The 21,224-nt window shown below is 38.0% G+C and overlaps 1 protein-coding gene across 1 annotated transcript in view; it reads right to left on the bottom strand.

Moving 5' to 3' along the window:
• The window catches only part of EXOC2 (exocyst complex component 2), a 210,075-nt gene that overhangs the window by 138,244 nt on the left and 50,607 nt on the right, over nucleotides 1–21,224 (bottom strand). The window contains exons 2-4 of the mRNA XM_037734469.1: nucleotides 16,842–17,002; nucleotides 12,463–12,639; nucleotides 9,691–9,817 (exon numbers count right to left, since the gene is read on the bottom strand). Of these exons, the coding sequence (XP_037590397.1) occupies nucleotides 9,691–9,817; nucleotides 12,463–12,639; nucleotides 16,842–16,959 (422 nt within the window). The 5' untranslated portion in view covers nucleotides 16,960–17,002. The remainder of the gene's footprint in view (nucleotides 1–9,690; nucleotides 9,818–12,462; nucleotides 12,640–16,841; nucleotides 17,003–21,224) is intronic.

Genomic DNA, 21,224 nt, shown 5'->3' with positions numbered 1-21,224 from the left:
GGCTCATTTCTGCCACTCGAGGCCTGAAACCTGGTGCTTCAGCAGCCTCTAAGACTATACTGTCTCGCATGTTGCTTTCTACCATGTTGGTGTTTACTTCGTTCATCTGATATGCTGTCCCCTCTAAGATGTGTCCCCTATCCCGATACAATGGACAAATCCAACTCATAAAGTATAAACTAGATACGGATCATTTGATAGCACAGTATCTCTTTAACATTTATGCAGTGGTGAAATGACCCCTACCCTAAAAGAATTCTTAACGTGGGTAGTCCAATGACTTTTCTACTTACTCTTCCCTGGGAGAGTCTTGCTGTCTCATCATTACAAACACAGCTCAATTAGGCAGCTTAGTCCATGATCAACACTCCAACTTCACTCAAAGATAACATTTTTTTCTTCCCTCTTTCCCAGCCAAGGTGAATAGTTACTAGGCTACTTGCTTGACTGGGGGGAAAGTGGGAGCTCTGTTGTAGAGGTTAAGGGTAGCATGGATGGAGAGGTAAGAATGGAATGTCCTTTGGGGCCTGTGCCTGGTACTGCCATGGGTGGCCTTTGCTCTCTGCCTGCCAGGTATTAAATCCTACCTGAGTCTGTGGGCATTTTCACAGGTTCCCTCAAGGGCTCTGGAGAACTCCCCAAGCCCTGACTCATGGATGCATCATTTTTCTACTGCCACCCCTCAGCCTCGAGTGGTCTCTCAGCCTTACTGTAGGCACTCCCTGCTGGAGACCCTCCTCGTTCAGCTGACCAGTCTCCTTAGGCACAACTTCCAATGGCCTAGAACCCACTCCCTCCAGCAAGTCGCTTGCTCACCTGGACATGGGGAACACCCCTAAAAACTGTCCACGCAGGTTCTGTGTCTCACAGCTGCAGGGAACACTGTCACCTGGAGGTCCCATTCACCAGGACTAAGTGGAGATGCTCACACATTCTGTGTCCTCCCCCCTTTGTGGCCTAGCCCGGCTCTCCCCACAGAAATCTCTGCACAAATCCTCCTCGCCTCTCTACACATCCTCTCCCTCTGTGGTCCCTATAAGAACAAGGAATGTGAGCTGCAAAACCAGATATCGAGGAGTTCCTCTATCAACCCTGCACAGTGAGACGCCATTCACTCTAGAGTCTAATGCCTACTGTGCGAGCACCTCAGCCAGGACAGGGCATCCCATTCACATTCTGTTACACTGCCCTTCTTCACTATGTTCCTTTTTTAATTGGGTGGGGGAGGCCTGGCTTAGAATTATAACAGAAAAGAAGACAGATGAGATTTCAGGAGGTGGCACCACTTCCACTTAGACAAAGTCAATCTTGCATCTTTTCCCACTAGCCTCACAAGTTAAAAGAGTTACAGTCTGAATCTTCCTGATACATGCGTGTGGCATTCATTAGCTTGCTGGTCATTTTCACCAGTCAGCAGTCTCTGAGAGGGAGGTGGAGAACTTAGAGTTTTTAAGTTTATTTTGGTTTGGATTCTTCATGCTGGTTCTCATACTTTACTTAGTAAGAAAATCCTTTCACCTCTGGAAGTTTTTCTCACTTTATTTATTTGTACCCCATGCCTCCAAGTTAGAGCTTTGGGGGAAATATATCGACTGAGTGGAGGCTTAGGCTAAGCCACAACATGCTGAGCCCCAGCTAAGTGACCCAGAAGTGCTTCCTTCTGGAGTCCTGCTCTAACCAGCAGGCAGCATCTGCCTGGCGTGCTGTGTGAGGGATCACGGGCTTTGTCTGAACTCCGCTGGAAAGAATGACATGACCAATTAGTAAGGCCTGTTGTCGTGGGCGGGAGGAGTCACGGTGGCTGTAAACCGTGTTTCTGTTTACCTTACTTCCATGCATTGGCATTCAATGTGGTGTCTCACACTTCACTTGCTCAGAAAGTTTAATGATCTTAGCAGAATCAAAATGTACTGCTCATATCAACTAAATTCCTACTAATAACAGTCTTTACACATTATTTAAGTACAAGAAATCCTCATCTGGCAGGGATCAATTCCAAGTAACCTAAGGACGTAGCTGAGAAAAAAGAAATGAAAGAAGGCTGAGAAGTCACACTGAGCTTCTGTGTCCCTCACCCACGCCCGTGGGGCTTCACTGTGCCTCGGTATTTCTCTGCCCACGATCAAAGAGGGGGTTGCTAGTGTTAAGAGCTGACAATGTGAAGAAAGGATCTGTGACACAATGGTAACAAGAAACTATAAAATGCAGACACAAAATTCAAAAATACAGCAGCTGCATGCCCTGGAGAAACAGTTAAGAATATACAGCCCCCATGGCAGCTAAATCATACTCCACATGTTTAGCCAAAATAAAACGTTGTTTTAAAAAACGGGATGTACACAGCACATGTAGAAAAGCGTTCTGTCCTAAACAGTTACAATGGTTAAACTGGTAGTGCTGATGGTACTGAAAAATGTAAATCAGCAGCTCAGAGTTTTCCATTTTGTATTCCATTTTTAAAATTCCCCTGATACTTAAACTCTGCTAACATCTCATTTACAATGCATTACTAAATTGTTATTCTTAACAAATCTAAACTGCTCTCAGTAATATCACAATATAAAGGCCTGATGTCTAGTAAGGGCTCCAGAGGAAGGATTGTTAAGAAACTCTCCTACCTCCAGGAGTCCCTCCCTCCCTCATCCTAAGAAGGAGCAGATGGGTCTAGCCAGTCCCTAGCAGTGGGGCCCCTGGCGACAAAGCAGTGGGTTTGGCAAGGTCCACACTGGCCCTGCACTCCCAGCTCTTTAGCCATGAACATCCCATGCACCACAGGACACTGGGAGGACATGGGTGGCAGAGCCTGAGACTCACCTTTTACGTTGGAGTGAGCAGGGAGGCCCAAGCGTCCAAGCTCCCGGAGCTAGATGCTGAGACTCGAGCCCCAAATACCCATCAGCACCCCTCCCAGCACATGTCGCTCCTTCAGGTCCCTGACATGGGCCACGTAGAATTTGAAAAGCACTATATCTCTTGGTCAAAATACCACCTCCCCTAAGATGGAGCTGATTATTCCAAGAGTTCTTACTGAAGACGTTAAAAGTCTTTTGTTAATCTTAACTAATTGGACGTCATGTATTGAGACTTACAGCAGAAATCAGACTTACAAGACTACGACAGACGTTATTTTCAAGATGGTGAAATTCTAACACAGAGACGTCAACTAATTTTCCCCAAATCACACAATTAAGTCCAGGACTAACCCTGCCCAGACATACAGAGCCCATTTAGAGGGGACACTGCTGGCTATGGTCCATCAATCACCCTGAGCCCTCTCTGCTGGAAGAATCCCACAGCCCACCACTTGCCCCTTAACTGGGGAGAGATCAACCACCATAAGCCAACCACACTTGTCATATGTTCCCTGCTCTTAAGTGGGTAATGTTGTTCTGACCAGTGAGTGATGTCTGAGCAAAGGTCTGTTGGAGCACATCTGGGAAAGGTCTCCATACTCTCCAGAAGAACCACCAAGAAGAAGTAGCATCTTTCTGCCTTACGACATCATTGTGTCCAGTTTCAACCACAGGAATTGCTAAAGCCATTTGTAATTAGGAAGGAAATCTGTTTTATGCTAAGGGCAGCAGAATAGCCAGCAAACTCAGGCTCCTCACATCTTGGTGACATGACTAAGTTACTGACTCAACCAAACTTTGGAGGGTACTATCACTGAATATTGTATATTATGAAAAAGTAGATTGTATTTTCGTTTAAATCAAATGAATTTTCATTTTCTCTTACTTGCAGCTGAAGGCAACCTGATTCCATATTCTATTGCAAAATAGATGCCTAAATATACTGATCTTTTATGCAAACATCTCAAAAATGTAAAACAGATGACTCGGAAAAAACAAAAACTGAATACCAATGCCAGAGCCCCTGAAGCTACATGGGTGGCACAGGTGCAGAAGTGGAGGTGGCTCATCTCAGTGTTCACAACAGGACAAAGTGGTCATAAGTAGTGGCTAAGAGCACAGGCTCTGGGTTCAATCTCAGTGTTTGCTCAGTCTGCCTGTATAATCTCAAGAAGTTATTCCATTATTCCTAAGAATAATGCATCATAATATCTTCCTCTTACAAATGTTTTGAAGATCAGAGTAGATAATGCTTGTAGAAGTTGTAGCAGTTTCTGACACATGACAAATGCTCAAAAATGTTATTTGCTATTTTTTTAATCTTTACACTTATTTATATCTTACAGTCTACTTTCCTAAGTATTATTTAATTTTATTCTCATGACAACAACTGAGTTAAATATTCCCAAATTCCAGATGAGGAAATGGCCTCTGAGAGGTTACATGTAAACTGGAGATTTGAACCTAGTACTTCTAATGTTGAACAGAGAACCAGAGAGTCTTAGATAGGAAATACAGTCGTAACTACATATCCACAAAGAAGACAATGTAAGGAAGCATGAAAGGGGAGTTGCTTTCCAATGACGAGAAATGCTAATGCCCTTAATAATAGTGGTAGGAAAGGAGGAGGTAGCATGTCAACATGGCTAATGAAGCACAGAGTAAAAATTTGTATGTTTGTTCAGAAAAACTGGATTTTGAACTCTAAACTTCCACATGAAGTGATAGCTCAAACACATCAGAAAAACCAAAATATGCTCTCAGTAATTCAAAACAAGCCTGCATTTTAAGTCCATTGACACTCAAGACTGAAAGTAACATGGACCCTACTGTGTAAACTCACAAAATGTTTTCATCGAGGAGTCAAAACATGTAGTTTTAGTCACTGACAATTCCTGCCACCTTGAAAAGGTATGTTTTCCATTAGATGGCAGTGTAAGGTCAGATTTAAACCTTATTTAAAAAAAAAAAAAAAAAGCTAGCCCCAAGCCAGGGGAAGACTTAGGGCTTGGGACTGAGTGAAGAGACACAAACAGGCACCTTCTTCGAAACACGTCAGCACTCACTTTCCAGTATGAGGACCCTCTGCAGCAATGACCTATGCAGCATGCAAATCAATGGGACTCCTTCTGAGACCGCCATAGCCACTCAACACATTGTGAGGCTGCAGTTGTGATATTCTGTTTTTGCATCAAAGAAAACATACTTTCTTGATTTGGCAGATGGAAGACGGAAGGGGGAGGCTAACAGTGAAGGTGGTCACTGCTAGTTCTTTGTGTGCATGCTACATATACTTCTTGTAGCTTTAAGTTTTTAGCAACATTGTTTGCACTCTGTGTTATTAAGTATTATAAGTTTGTTTCACTTTTTTCTGTCTGACCCAGTTTCCGGACTTCAAGGCACTCTCACTGACCATCTATTTTTACACAAAGGCAAAGTCACCAAAGGCTCTTTTCTTCTGCACTCATATGAAGAATTAATTTGCTGTCAGTTTTCCTTTTTTAAAATGTAATCTTCTAAATTTGATGGGAAAATTGAAATTGGTCTTTTCTTTCTCTTTGAAAGCCGAGCTGATTAGAAGAAAATCAGGTTTGCATTGCCCACAAAACCCATGTAGAAATAAAACAAATACTAGTGGTGCAACAACTGACTATTCTTGACAGCCATTCCCAGGTAATAATTCACAAAAACAGTTGGCAATCATATAAAAACAGTACAAGGCTCCCGTCTTCTGCCCCCAGTCCCATGTACAGACTGCCTCCCAAACATTACCCATAAATACCCTCTTGTTAGGCCATTGAATATTGATTTCAAGAAACAAAACCTAGCGAAAGTTTTCACGTAACATGAACCTGGTTTTACCTTCCTTTTTGGTTTAGTTTGTCTTCATTACAACTGAAGTCATGCTAAGAACACATATATTTGTGACTATTGCCATCGTAAATAAAAAATATAGACCTTTTACGAGCAAATCCTAGTCTCAATTCAAAGTGAAGCTATTTATTCTGAGCAATTAGTAACATTTTTATAAGTATCATGATGCCCTGTGTGCAAAACATCAGTCAAAAATTTAGGAATATAAAGACAGTCAAAGACAGTCAATAAATGCCAAGTTGTTCAACTCGTAGGCTGCAAGACAGAAGTATGCATGCTGGGTCCACCGGTAAAATATTTACTAAACTCTGACTCACCCCGAAGAGCCACAAGGCAACTAAACTGTGCTACTCTCACTGGCTTTGTCATATTCACATGAAGCGGCCACCACACTGCAGGGCCCCTCAGGCTCCCACTTTGTACACTAGACCATCAGTTGTCGAGAATTTCCACAGATACTCATATTGCAATCACCAGAAGCTGACTTATCTCCTGAAGGTCACCTCCCCACTGCAATCTGATCACTCACTAGGACCACAGGGGAGCATTTAATGACCAGCACTCATAATTCTTCAAACCTTTTAAATTATGTTTCAACAAATAATGCTAAAACCCTATTATTCCTTCAATACTGACATCTGCAAAAAGCAGGTGCTCTCCAGGCTTTTAATTATATTTAAAAAATGACATTAATAAACAGAACTAAAAGACAGTAAAGGACCCTAACCTGAGTACAATGCTATCATCTACAAAGACCAAAGCATCCACCAAAAAATAGTAAGTAAATTGGCAAAATAAAACCCACATCAATATTTTCCAATCTGCCTTTCCTTGCTTTTATCTTTCTCTAAAATAAGATTTCGCTAACTGTGGTCAAATAATTCAACAAGATAAACACAGTTTCTTGAAAGTATCTCAAAAAAAAAAAAAAAAAAAAAAAAAAAAAAAAAAAAAAAAAAAAAAAAAAAAAAAAAGGAACCTGGAAAGCATTTTTCTGGCCCAAAGCATTCTCTTCTCTTGGTTTCCATACGTATTCTCACTTTCATTTTTCATTTTTCTTGCTTCCTGGAATCTCTACATCTAGCCTCTCTTTCTTTACATAGAAAAAACTGCAAGACACTTTCAGTTGGACAGAAGAATGACTGGATGTCCATTCACGGTCTATAGGGCCTCCCCGTGTTCCCTGATGCTACAGGATCCGCACCTTTCCCTGTTCATTGGCTATTCTGAGTCTCTGTTAGAAAGACAGAGCTGGCTATGGAAGGCTAACAGCGAAGCCAGGGATTCCTGTCCACAGAAATGCACGTCAGCTGAGGATTCCACTGACTCCTCCGAGATGGACTGGCAGTCTTGCATCTTCTGGCATTTCTCATTGCATACGTCTCCCCTCTGGACTTTCCTTTGGGCTGGTTTTAACATCTTATTGGTTTTTTCCTTAATTATAAGTTAAATAAAAGCTTTGACATCTATTCATTTTATATTTGTATAAGAATCATGATTTTCCCTTTTTCAAAAATTTAATATTTTACTTTAACCCACGGCTGAGCAAATATTTCTGAAACTTAAGTAAGTCTGTACAGGAACAGACAAAATCTGATAATTTTATTCCCACCAAAGTACTTCTTAAATAAATGTACATAATGTTATTTTAAAATTTAAAACAATTCAGTACCCTGGAATCTTAAGTCATTAAAAAAACTTTTCCTATGTGGCAGAACAATGAATAGTATACATCCAAGAAGAGCAAAGAATCCTGGTAGTAAGGATGAATATTTGCTCAGCACTTGCTATACTCCAAGTGTTTACCTCTTCACTCCCTGATTCCTCACATCGGCCCTAAGGAACAGGCAATGTCTTGTACATCTGAGGAAACTGAGGCAAAAGGAGGCTAAGCAACTTACTCAACGTCACATCGCTAGTAAGTGGTGGAGCCCAAGTTCAAATTGAGAGAGTTTTGTTCCACACAAAACCAAGCAAACTACCTCTCAGAGAAAAAAGAAAAGAAATGTTTAAGAAAGCTAAGGCTGGGCGTGGTGGCTCCCGCCTGTAATCCCAGCACTTGGGGAGGCCAAGAGGAGCAGATCGCCTGAGGTCAGGAGTTTCAGACCAGCCTGCCCAACATGGTGAAACCTTGTCTCTACTAAAAATACATTAGCCAGACGTGGTGGCAAGTGCCTGATACCAGCTACTTGGGAGGCTGAGGCTGGAGAATTTCTTGAAACTGAGAGGTGGAGGTTTCAGTGAGCCGAGAATGCGCCATTGCATTCCAGCCTGGGCAGCTGAGTGAAACTCTGTCTCAAAAACAAAAAAACCAAAAAGCTAAGTACTTTTAGTGCTATTATTCTTCAGTGCCATTAACAATGTTACCAAAGAATTATCCTGAAACTTATTAAGAAACACTGCTGTCAGAGGCAGTTCAGGCCAAACCACTTTGTGGGTAGCAGCAACAGGAATGATAGACAGTCAAAGGCTGAGAAGGTGTGAGGAAGTAGAGAGAACAGGGGTGGGTGGCATATACCAAAACAACAGTTGAGGAAGTCATGTTTATGACAGTAAACATCTGGATAAATCCTAACTTTGATGATTTTGTCCAAGTCTCAAACAAAATACATTTTGTGTATCTCCATATTCCTTTTGCCCATGTTCAAAACTGGCTCTTCGTTATGAAGAACAGCTCAGAGGGCCTCCCGCTCTACACTTCTAAGGCAGGTTGGAAAGAGGCTGGCTTTTAAGAGCCTTGCAGCAGTCCATAAGGGGCTTAGTATCAACTGCAAATCTATTCGTGCTTAACACTGTGCTCAAATAAAAAAGAATGTTACCATTCTTTTCTAAATTTTCTCAATCTTTAAACTCTTAATTTTGAAGGCAAAGGAATCCTTAAATAGCTCTAGAATGACCTATACTGCCAAAATGATTCAAAGATGTTACCTAGAACAGTCCAAGTCCATCCAAAGCTGCTAAGCCCCAGACCTTTCCAACAAATGTTACCTTTCCAAGACAAATATGCTGCCTCCCTTCAGCCAGGGACAAACCCCAGCAGGTGAAAATGAAATGAGCTATCTGAATTACTAATGATCTTCAAAGGTAGGCTTGAAGATGAGAGAGAGAGACAGAGAGAGAGAGAGAGAGAGAGAGAGAGAGAGAGAGAGAGAGAGAGAGAGAGAGAGAGAGAGAGAGACAGAGACAGAGACAGAGACAGAGACAGAGACAGAGAGAGAGAATATTGGAGAATTTTCCCCATTCCTAGAAAACTCGAAACTAAAACCATGGTTAAAAGTATTAACAGTGCTAATTTGTCACTTTTGGTAAGAGTTTGCAGAGCAACAAAGTATACAATTCCATAAGCAGAATCACTAAAGTCAGAAGATAAATTAGCCACAATTAACATGTTAGGTGAATTGTTTAAGTAGAAAGGCACTAATTATAAAAGTTACTAAAACACTTTACTAGGAATTCAGAAAAAACTCCAGACCCAGTTATAAGGCATCTTGAAAGATATTTACCTGGCTGAATTCTGATGATTAAAGTTAACTAAGTCTGGATTAAGCAAGAATGAGAGGTAGATGTTACAGATAAAATAAAGACCAGATTAGATCTAGTTATTCTAAAATACTTCTAGAAAAATCAAGCAAATGGGTAGATTATGAATTCTATTTTGACTTCAGGTGCCATCTAGCTATTTAACCATCTCCAGATAACATACTAAAGACTTTTCTTTTTCACAAAATGTAAAATCAAAAAACTAAAGAGGTAAGTAGTTTTAGCCAAAAGTTTTAACTAATTGCAAAGTTTACTTGCAGCAAAGCTAACCAGGCTTCATAAATAACACCCATCTCCAAACAACTACGTTATCTTAAATCATGTTTCCTGGGACATTTCCGGAGTTTGAGTCCCTTTCCTGTAAGTATATAAAACTTTTTGGCAACTGAAAAATGAAGAAGACTGAAGGCAAGATGCTACTCACTTTTCAATCTCAATGCCAAGGGGGTTAGCAGGACGTAAGGACAAGGGCGGAATTCCTTTGTTCCTGTCAGTACGCATATCATAATAATTCATTTCATCAACCCACACAGCAGACTGATCCAAAATGCCTACAGAAATGAGGAGCATATGCTTAATAAGATGAAGGCTACCCCAGGTACCTTCTAAGTCTGGCCATATTGCCTTACTTCCTAAAGACCTAATACAAAATGCCTGTTGGATAATTTTTAAGAGATTTGAGGATGTAACAGCTAAGTTTTTTTAAATGACTAGTAGTTTAATTATAAGCACCAAAAAAAATCTATAAAAAGGCAAAAATAACACCTCGGCTTATGGTTTCATTGTACTTTACTCAATAGAGAAGACAAATTAAGCTGCTTAGAAAAAGTTTTGCTATAACAAACGCATTTTACAAATAATAAACACCACAATTAAACATTGTTAAATGTAACTCATTAAATCTGTACCAAAAAATTCAGAAAGTCAGTATGTAAGATGCAATAAGATGACCTATAATATCTGTTTATTCAAGAGAATATTCTGAAATCATGTAAACTCTTGGAAAATGTCTGGGAAATACCCAAGCACAAAACACTGGAGTTAAATGTTAGTTCAGTGAACGTTTCTGGTTTATGATAAATGCTGAAAAACCATTATGCACATATAATTTTATATTTAATACTGTAAGTTTCTTCTTCTGGGTTTCATAAGCTACCTTAAGGACATTTCGCTATAAATGAAAACCAAATGTTTTTTAAATGGTTCTTGAAAGCTCGCAAGCAACATCTTTTATTTTCTTTTCCTCTAGAAACAATGGCATGTTTTCATGAATAGTTATGGAAAAATATTATGCTACTTGCTAGTTCCCATGCTTTTTACTATTATCAGTGCTTGACATGTCCTAGATGGTAGAAACAGCCCGTTTTTTTTCCATATTAGGCTGAAATCAATTTGGCAAACTCAATAAAACATCTAACGATTAAATCAAATACCTTTTAAGAATGCATGGCTTGTGTAATGGAAATGGCCAGGTTATTCAGGGAAAACTGACTGGGTGTGGACCCTGTGAACAAGACAACATAAACTCTAAAAACATCTTCCTTTATGGGACTGAGCTCTTTATCATTCAACCTAGCATAGGGCTTACCAGCTAGGCCTCCAAGGCGCTGGGCTGCAACAGAAAAAGAGCAAGTGGCCAGGGAGTACAGAAAAAGTGTGCCTGCCTCCACACGCGAGGATCAGAAGGTTTCCTGGGAGAAGGCTGTCTGAATACCAGGCAACCTGTGGCTGCAAGGCCCTCTGGGAACCCACTCATTCCCTCAGCTCTTGCAGTTCTGCCAGCATGCAACAGGGGCTTTGTCAGAGCTTCTGCTCGAGTCCAGGCGCTCCTGAGTTCAGTCCAAGAAACCTTTACTAAGTCTACTATGCGCTAGGCCCTGGGCTGAATGTTCTAGAATAATAAAACTACTACTTTTGCCTAAGTTGTTTTTATCTGCTACATAAATAAGATATCAGATTTTATCAAAATGTTTACATTCCTCTAGAAAACCCGTATAACAAGTTCCTGCTTTAGTTTCACAGTTTAGTTTTGGAGACACAAAAAAAGAGTAAACAAAAATACAAATGTTATATGTATACATATATGCATGCATGCATGCATGTACACATGCATATATAAAATCCACTTTGAATTTTCCCTTAAATTCCTTGAACTTTTATTTACAAAAAAAAATCTAGGAATTTATCGAGAATAATGCTGCAGAAAGGCTCTATGCTCTGAGATTTAAAAAAAAAAAAAACAATTTGCAAAATTATTTATTTTTCTATATAAGAGAAGCACTGCCTGGATTTAATTATGCCTACGATAGTCCTACATTATACAAATATTTATCAAGTGCTGACCATGTGCAAGACATTACAGCACCACAAAGATGAATCTGACATTACTGTTCTTCTAAAAAAGGAAACAGACATGCACAGAAATAGCTACAAGAAAAATAATTATAAATTATTAATTTGTTGGGTAAGCGACTATATTGAGCACTTTACATTTCTGTTCTAACTCACCCAATCCTATGAGGTAGGCGGTATTATTTCACTTTTGCTCATGAAGAAACAAGGTATTAACGTTAGTTAGTCATGGTAAGAGAATCCAGGTTAGAATTCAAAGAGTATGACTTCTCAGACCAAATTGCTAAGACTGCTAACATAAGGTAGCAAGTGGTCAGTGCATAAAGAAGTAAAACATAAAGTGCTGTGTGGTTCAAAGATGAGTAACATGACTAACGCAGGAGCCTAAAAGCAGCCAAGCCAGGAATGTGTCATCTGGGCCTTGAAGGATGGGCAAAATGAAGGAAAAGGGAATATTATTTAGATATATTATTACTAATTTGGCCAAATCAGGACTTTTCACCTCAAATCTTGTTTCTTTAATAGTTTTAAAGCAATGTCATTGTATTCAAGATCAAGGAACCGAAACTGGTATATCAAGTGAGTGAACAGATTTTGAGAACTTAGGAGGATAGTTCTCATATGATCGTCATCCTTAGGTTTCACTGACTGTTATTTCAGCACACTGCCTTCCCAAAAGTAATACAAATATTAACCAACATCCCATTCCTGTCAAAATAAACGTAAACTAAATCTAAGTTGAGATATGCAAGCGGGTAGGTTTATAAAATCTACCAGTTTTACATCTTAAAAGACGAACTCATTTTTACTTTCTTTTTTAGAATAAACCCGTGAAGTACTTTACCTATTTTCTCAGGTTTGAGCAGCTTGAAGGAGACTGTTGAGGTTCCTTTGCCCCCTGATTTAGTGGTGACAATAATGTCTCCTTTGTCATTTTTGGCTTGTCCCACTCGACATACTATTTTACTTGCAGACATCCATTCTGCCGTCAGGAGGCAGTTATGGCCACAAATTGTCAGGCCTGAAAATAAATGCAGGTGCATAACAAAATTCAAAGACAAGAACAATGAGAAGACCTTAATCATGTCAATGACATTTTTTAAATCTAGCAATAATTTTCTTGTTCAATAATTACATTTTTGTTGAATATACCCACATTATTTGTAGATATACTGTTGTCTCTATTGATTTTTCCTCTTACCTGTTTTTTTCTCTAATATTTAAGACTTCTTTTAGGCTACATTTAAGTTTTTTCAAACATCAATAGAATTAGAAAAGGAATGGCCACAATAACTATGTCTAGCATTCCAGATTACTTAGACTAGGAGAATCTTAAAATGCTCTCAGAGGTAATAAAAGGGAAACTATTGCTATTACTTGAAGTCTCAGTTATTAATGTAGAATTTTAAAATGTATTAATAAATTTATAGATCATTTTCTAAAAACATTCAATATTCATCCATCTTCCTGAAAAAATCTTTATGTATTTTTCTAGTGTTCACTTACACATGGTATTACAGAATAAACTAAAGTAGGTTTTTTATTTAAGCATAGCCTAGAGTAGGGTAATCTAGTGGAGTGTGCTCAGGCATTACTGGATTACTAGCTCACTTTGACATCAGTGTATCGGCTGCCAGCACAGTAGTTCCTCCTGCCCTAGTGTTTTCCTATGAAACTGTCACTATACTACATTCTGCTCTTTCAGTAAGCCTACACTCCCAAAAGGTCAGCTCATGATGTCACCTCCCTCATACCATGTTAAACAAAAATTTAGGTAATAACCAAACAGAGAGAGACTGAAAGATGCAGGGAGAAAGGCAGACACCCCGAGGGGAATACCAGCATCCCACCACACTGTTCAGCTAGTCTTCTAACTTACTTTCATTAGTTTTTCCATTTCCACAAAACAGAGACCAATGTAATTAATATGTATGGAGATGAGAACCAGAATGTTTGTGGCACAGGCACAGACACTTCATGTTTTCTTTTTTTTAAGACAGGGTCTTGCTCAGTTGCTGAGGCTGGAGTGCAGTGGTGTGATCTCGGCTCACTGCAACCTCCACCTCGTATGTTCAAGTAATTCTCCAGCCTCAGCCTTCCAAGGAGCTGGGACCACAGGTGTTCGCTACCATGCCTGGATAATTTTTTTTTTTTTTGGTGTTTTTTGAAGAGACGGGTTTCGCCATGTTGGTCAGGCTGGTCTCAAAACTCCTGGCCTCAAGTGATCCGCCTGCCTCAGCCTCCCAAAGTGCTGGGATTACAGGTGTAAGCCACCGTGCCTGGCAGACACTTCACACTTTCTTTTCTCATTATTTAACTTTCTGTAATGTTCAGCAGTAAGGTTTAGCAATTGCAATGTTTTCTTTTGGCTCTTTTTCAGAAAGGGCCAAAAGAACAGAAAGACTTCAACCAGTGCCAAACCGACTTTTAAAATGAAGGGACAAAGTCAAATCATCTTTTGTTCTAACTTAAAAAGCTATTTAGTAAGAATGTTAAATCATAAAGGAATGAAAACAACTACATTTTAAAGATATATTGCTTGAAATAATGAATTTTAGGGGTTTCCGTAAAATACCGATAATCAACTAATGTCTGCAACTTTGTCTAATAATGGCATTAAAAGGTTTCTTTGGGACTACAGTTTCTATTGGTATGCTTTAATTATAATAACACACTTTTAAATGTATTCATTATTCAAAAATTTTTTTCAAAACAGGCATGTTTTTGATATCTTTTCTAATAATTTTTGTTATGAAAAACTTAAATAACTTAAGAGACAGAAAGCCTCTCCAAATCCCACCTCACAAGAGAAATACTGCTAATATGTCAATGTTCACTTGCTCAAGTAATTTTGTGCATCTATAAACCAGTCTATATGTTTTTAAACAAATGTTTTAATTCATAACCTGCGTAATTATCGACAGTAGATATTTTGGTATCACTCCAGGTCAAGAGACTACCTAATATTTGTAAGTATTTTGATACCAGATTTTTGTGATTTTAAATATTAACTCACTTCAGAATGAAGAATAACTCAGTAATTAATGTCAGGGAGCAGTGTAAAAATACAAATAGTATTTTCATTAAAAGAAGAAAGTCATCCCTAATATAAGTTCCTTGCTAGAGAACTATCTTATGATTAAAACTAAAAAATAAGAGCAAATTTCAGATACAAAGTATTAAAACCATGTTCATATGAGCAAACCTGAATGACATGCATGAAGGCACATGTTGGCACAAAACTGCCCCTAGAACATTAGTTTATTCATTGGATCATAGCTGCTTTCAAGATTCCTCTGATTTAATATCTGTAACACATTTTTACTCCAAGAAAATGAATAATTGGCAAATAGTTTAAACACAGATTCAAATAGATCATTTTAAATGTTATGAAAAGAAAAAAGATCATAAGATCTATTTCTTAAGCACAGTTTTGCTAAGTTATGCTAAGAAATGTGCTTCATGAAACATAATAGCACATTTTTTTAAGGAAAAAAAAAGAAACTCATAGATTCCAAGTAAAGTACTTTTTATAGTGTTTTGCTTGGCTAGTGTAGATATCATCTGAGTTAAAAACACTTAAATTATTTAGCAGGTTAAGTTTGGTTTTTTAAAAAATGGTTTCTTGGCAATACATAAGGCAGGCTGAAAGCTGAACTAGCATGGTTTAGAAAAGTAATACACACTTAATCAAATAAGAATAGCGTTGCCTGAAGCTAAAACAAGATTAAAATTTACCTAGACTACTAACTGTCATGTTTGGGAGCTCACAATGACTGCCAATGAAATTCTGGACAGAACCTCCACCTGTATAGGTAGATTGTCATGCATTCTGGTGATTTTCCCACTTAGCTAAAGAAACATGTGGAATGAGCTTTATCAAAAACCAAGACATAAGATTAGATAAGACTATTTTTGCCGGAATAAATTGAAGTGATGTTTACTAAACAATGTAAAACTACAGTTAGAGAAAACAGTATCACATGAGACATAAGGGTAGCAGAAAGAATTGGCTAGGCAGTGCAAAACTCAGTTACTAAACAGAGTACTAGCTCCCATTCACTTTTTCTTTTTAAAGCATTTTCTGAATGGCCAAAAACCAATCTATCGACCAGTAGTCATAATGCAGGAAAAGCAAGTTCCAACTTGTGATTTCAAGTACCTTACCAACAATTCCGTCATCAGTACAGAAATGAGTCAAGAAAATGTCTGAGTCCAGAAGAAATTTATATGGGAAGCCATAAAATACATTCGGTAGCACACAGTGGGGACTCTGCTCACTCTGAATGCATCTGTATACCCACCTGAGCAGTTCACAGACAAGTAATCATAACTGCCCATAAAATTATATTTAAAACTCACTCTCTACCCTGGCTGCCCCTAATACCCATGTATATTTTAAGAAACAATGTTTAGGCTCCATCTTTAGAGACTGAAACTTAGTAGGCCAAATAGTTCACCTTTAAAGTTCTAGAGAGATTCAGAAAAGCCTGGGCTGAGAAGCACTGACAGACCCAAGTGCTTCAAGACCAAGCAAGCAGTAAAGGCTTCCACATCACAGAAAGGGGAAGGGGAAAATGCGCCATGCAAGCCAGCATCCAAAAATATTTGCACCACACCAACTGGATGTGTGGTGTTCTAACCATTCATTGAGCTTCAACTCTGCTAGAAAAGATAAAAAACATAAACTGACTCTAAAAACTAAACTTTGGCTTGCTCCAGATAGGATCCACAGATCACAATAAGGACACATGCCTGCTAGATGGAGTGAAGAGAGATCCAACTGCTGCCCCTATCACCAGAAGATGGGGCTGAGACTTGCTTTTAGGAGCAACAAGGAACAGAAAAGGCATCATTCACAGAGCACTTGAGAAGCAACAGACAAGCCAGACAAGGGAAGAAAAACTAATGGGAGCAACAACATAAGAACAGCTCTTTTGGCAATCAAGGCATCAAAGCTGAGGAAAATCTGGGGGCAAATCTCTGCCCTGGGAAATGTTCTGAAGGACTTGAAAAACAATATAGCCAAGATTTGACAAAATAATGATTTTCACACAAAAATCAGAAAGCCAGAGATAATTCTTTCATCTTTTTGGAGCATTCCGTAGAGACCACAATGATGTTTGTTCTATCACTTTCACTATTAGAAAATTACATATCTTGTCTCCATTGTCCACATAAAAATACAATTATCAGGGTGTGTCGCAGGGCCACTGCCCTTACCTATAAGGTCAGTGGGGCCAGTCCCCAGGTTTTCTCCCCGGATTGTGACCTTTGTCCATGGTATCCCTTCATTTGGAGAGATGCCGGTCACAAGTGGGGGTTGTCGTGATCGAGACATTGTGCTTTGTGGAACAAACTGGTGAGCCTGTTACAGAAGTAATCTGTTAAAAGAAAAAGAAAAAAGGATTAGTACCAGCTGAGATGAGCATTGACTAAAAATATAAGAACGCTAGACAGTCAGTGGCAAAATATAAAAAGCATTCTTAAACATAGAGTTTTGCATTTTTTAGGGGTCATTTAGCGAATGAGCCAACATCTACTGAACATTATGTTTAGTAATATGTTCAGAAAAACAGCCTCATCCTGTGCTTTGGGAGAGACAGAAGGAGGGTGGGGAGAGATCTTGAGGCTGCTTCCTTAGCTCAGAACATCAATGCACCATATTTTAGGGTATCGTTTTCTGACCCCCTTTAGTAGGACACTCTGGTGAGTATTGTGAGAAAGATATAAGAATAATAGAGAGCTAAGCCCTGGGTTCTAGAAACTTTCAGCACAAGGGCAGAGAGAAATGAATGTCACTATGTAGCTCTGTGACTACCTCTGCTGAATCCTAAATTGATACTAGGAACTGTTCTACTGTTCTATGCTCAGGGCTTAAGGGAGACATTCTGATTAACTATACTTGTAACATTGAAAACAAATTTACACTCCTGTAGGTGTTTGAATTTCACTTTACTTTTGTATTTATAAAGTATAGTAACTTTTTTAACATGCCCAAATCAACACAAAGCAATTTGGTAGGAGAGTTTATAAAGATGAAAGGACAAATTCATCAGAAAGATGTAACAATTAAAACCGTATGCACTGAATAAAAGAGCTTCAAAACACATTAAACAAAAACTGATTGACTGATAGGGAGAGATAAATATATAATAATGGTTTGAGATTTTAATATTCCCTTTTAATATTAATAACAACTAGATTAAAAGTAACAACAACAAAAAATATGGAATGTTCACCAAGATAGACCATATGCTGGGCCATAAAATAAGTCACAGGCAATTCCAAAGACCGAAATTCCAAGGACTATAAAGGAATTAAGTTAGCAATAGCAATACAATATCCAGAAAAGTATCCAAGTATTTGGAAATTAATATACTTCTAAATAACCCACATTCAAAGTAGAAATTAAGAGGGAAAGAAAATATTTTGAAATGATAAGAAATATACATCAAAATTTATGGAATGCTACCAAAGCAGTGCCTTAAAATCTTACATTAGAGAAAAAAATGTTTAAAATTAAGAATCTATGTTTCTACCTTTAGAAAAAAAAACAGTAGAAACTAACAAGTAAAAAGAATTTGAAAAAAAATTAAAGCCAAAAGTTCTTCACCAATAATTAATAAATTGATGTCTCAAAAAACTCTCTAGAAATGTAACAGAAATTATCAATTTCAGTAATGAAAGAGGAAATAACCATAGATACTAAAGACATTTAAATAGTAATAAAGAAAGATGAACGGCTTCATGCTAATAAATTTTACAACTTAGATGAAATAAATTCCTTGAAAGACAAGTTACCAAAACTAAACAAGATGAAATACAAAATCTCAATATCTTCATCAATATTGAATAAATTGAATTCATCATCAAAACTTTCCTACAAAGAAAACTCAAACCTAGACGGCTTCACAGATGGATTTCCATAAAACACTTAAGGAAGAAGTATCAAGCCTATATGAATTATTTCAGAAAGCAAAAGAGGAAGACATCATGATCAAGTAGAATTTATTCCAAGAAAGCAAGCGCAGTTTTTCAAACATTAATCACTGTGAATTACCATATTAAAAGAAAAAACTATATATTACTCTAAATAGATGTCAAAGAAGCCTTTGACAAAATTCATGATTAAAAACTATTCATGATTAAAAACCCTCAACAAACTAAGACTAGAGAGCATCTCCTCAATCTAATAAAGAAGTATTTGAGTGGGAATAGATGTTGGGTGATCATCCATTAAATGCAGAATGCTTTGCCCCTTTAGACCAGAAACATAGAAAAGATGTCTCTCTTTCCTTGTCTAGTCAACACTGTCCTAGAGGTTCTGGCGGTGCAATAGGGTGAATTAAAGAAATAAAAAGCAGAAAGATGACAAAGGAAGAAGCAAACATCATGTAATAAGCAATCAAGTAGATGCCATGATTGCTTATACAGAAAATCCTAAGACATCTACTAAGCAACTAATAGCACTAATATATGAATTTAGCAAAGTCTTGGAATTCATGGTCAATATATAAAAATCAGTTATTTAAATGATTAGAAAATTTTTAAAATTCATTTTGAAAATATCATTATAGGCCGGGTGCCGTGGCTCACGCCTGTAATCCCAGCATTTTGGGAGGCTGAGGTGGGCAGATCACTAGGTCAAGAGATCGAGACCAACCTGGCCAACATGGCGAAACCCTGTCTATACTAAAACATACAAAAATTAGCTGGGTGTGGTGGTGCGTGCCTGTAGTCCCAGCTACTGGAGAGGCTGAGTCAGGATAACTGCTTGAACCCAGAAGGCAGAGGTTGCAGTGAGCCAAGATTGCTCTACTGCACTCCAGCCTGGTGCCTGGTGACAGAGCCAGACTCTGTCTCAAAAAAAAAAAAGAAGAAAAGAAAAGAAAATACCATTATAAAATACCTAAAAATACACTTAATAAGAGAAATGTACAAGACATTTACATTAAAAACTAAAACATACTGCAGAGAGAAAATAAAGACCTAAATAGGTGAAGATCTATATCATGATCACGGCTCAGAGAACTCAATGTTGTTAAAATATCGATTCTCCCCAAAGTGATCTATAAATTCATGCAAGCTTAAGTAGAGATATTGTCACAGTCACTCTAAAATTTCAGTAGATATTCAAATGATCTAGAAGAGCCAAAACAATTTTAGGAGGAGGAAAAATGTTTTAACACTTACAGTATATGACTTCAAGGCTTATTACAAATCTACAGTAATCAAGACAGTGTTCTTGACATTAGGATAAACTAATGGATGAATGAAATAGAATAGAATCCAGAAACAAACATACATGATATATGAGTTTTGACAAAGGCACCAAAGTAATTCACTGGGAAAGGAAAGTATTTTAAAAGATGTTGAAATAACTGGATAACTACATAGGAAAAAAAAAAAAAAAGGAGACGTTAACTGCAACCTCACATCACTTACAAAAATTATTTCAAAATGGCTCATTAAAAACTGTATTTGTAAACTATAAAGAAGATAACACAAGAGAGTATCTCCATTACCTGGGTGTAGGTAGACTTGTGTTCAATACGACAAACAGTAACTGTACAATGAAAACTACTACATTTTCTGACTTCACCCAAATTAAATTTTCTGCTTATCAAGAGAAAATAAATAGGCAACTACTGTCTAGAAGGAAATATTCACAATAGATACAAATGATAAAGGACTTTATACAAACAACATATAAAGACCTTTTGCAATGTGATAGCAAAGGAAGCAACCCAATTTTTCTTAGTGAGCAAAAGATTTGAGGAGACTCTTCATAAAAGAAGATATATGAACTCAGTTTTTAGTATAACATGTGATAAACAGATGTATACATTTGGTAGATTTGTGTGTGTGTGCAAGTGTGTATTTTCTAGCTTTGTACATTGAGAGAGGCTAGAAGCAATAATATGACAGTAGTGGTGAGCATATCTAACTCCCACATACCATTATTCAATAAAAGTAACCAGAGTCCTTGGACAAATGCCTGACTGCAGGGCTGAGGCAGGGCTAGGACAAGATAAGTCTGAAAGATTCTGCTGTGCCAGTAAGGAATTATGTGTCAAAAGGCCACAGAGGCAGACTAAAGCAGTGCCCACTGTCCAAACCAGACTATCTGAGCACCAAAAATTAGTATTTTCTCAACCTCGACATTTTCAAAGAGTACAGGTTATTTTATGATGCCTATCAAGTTGGCTTTGTCTGATCATCCTCGTTGATTTGAGCTGGATTCTGTATTTTTGACAGGGACTTCACAGATCCTTCTCAGTGATTCATATCAAGAAAGGCTCCTCCTGTTTGTCTGTTGCAACTTTAGGATTAGATAGTATGGTACCAATAATAAACTTCCTGATTTTGGAAACTGTGCTATAATATAAGAGAATGTCCTTGGTCTTAATAACTGCATACTTAAGGTATTTAGGAGTAAAGGAATGATGCTGCATCCTACTTTCAAACGGTTCACAAAAACATATGCAGACAGATGGACAGAATGATACAGAAATTGGGGTAAAAAGGAAACAGCCAGGGGGTGTGGTTAAAGAGCTTACTGGAGTTACTATTTACCAAAATAAAGGAAATAAGGGGCTTACA

This window comes from Cebus imitator, unplaced genomic scaffold (genome assembly GCF_001604975.1).
Source record: "Cebus imitator isolate Cc_AM_T3 unplaced genomic scaffold, Cebus_imitator-1.0 Scaffold623, whole genome shotgun sequence".
NCBI classification, from domain to species: domain Eukaryota; kingdom Metazoa; phylum Chordata; class Mammalia; order Primates; family Cebidae; genus Cebus; species Cebus imitator.
This window is presented reverse-complemented; position numbering and strand designations above follow the sequence as displayed.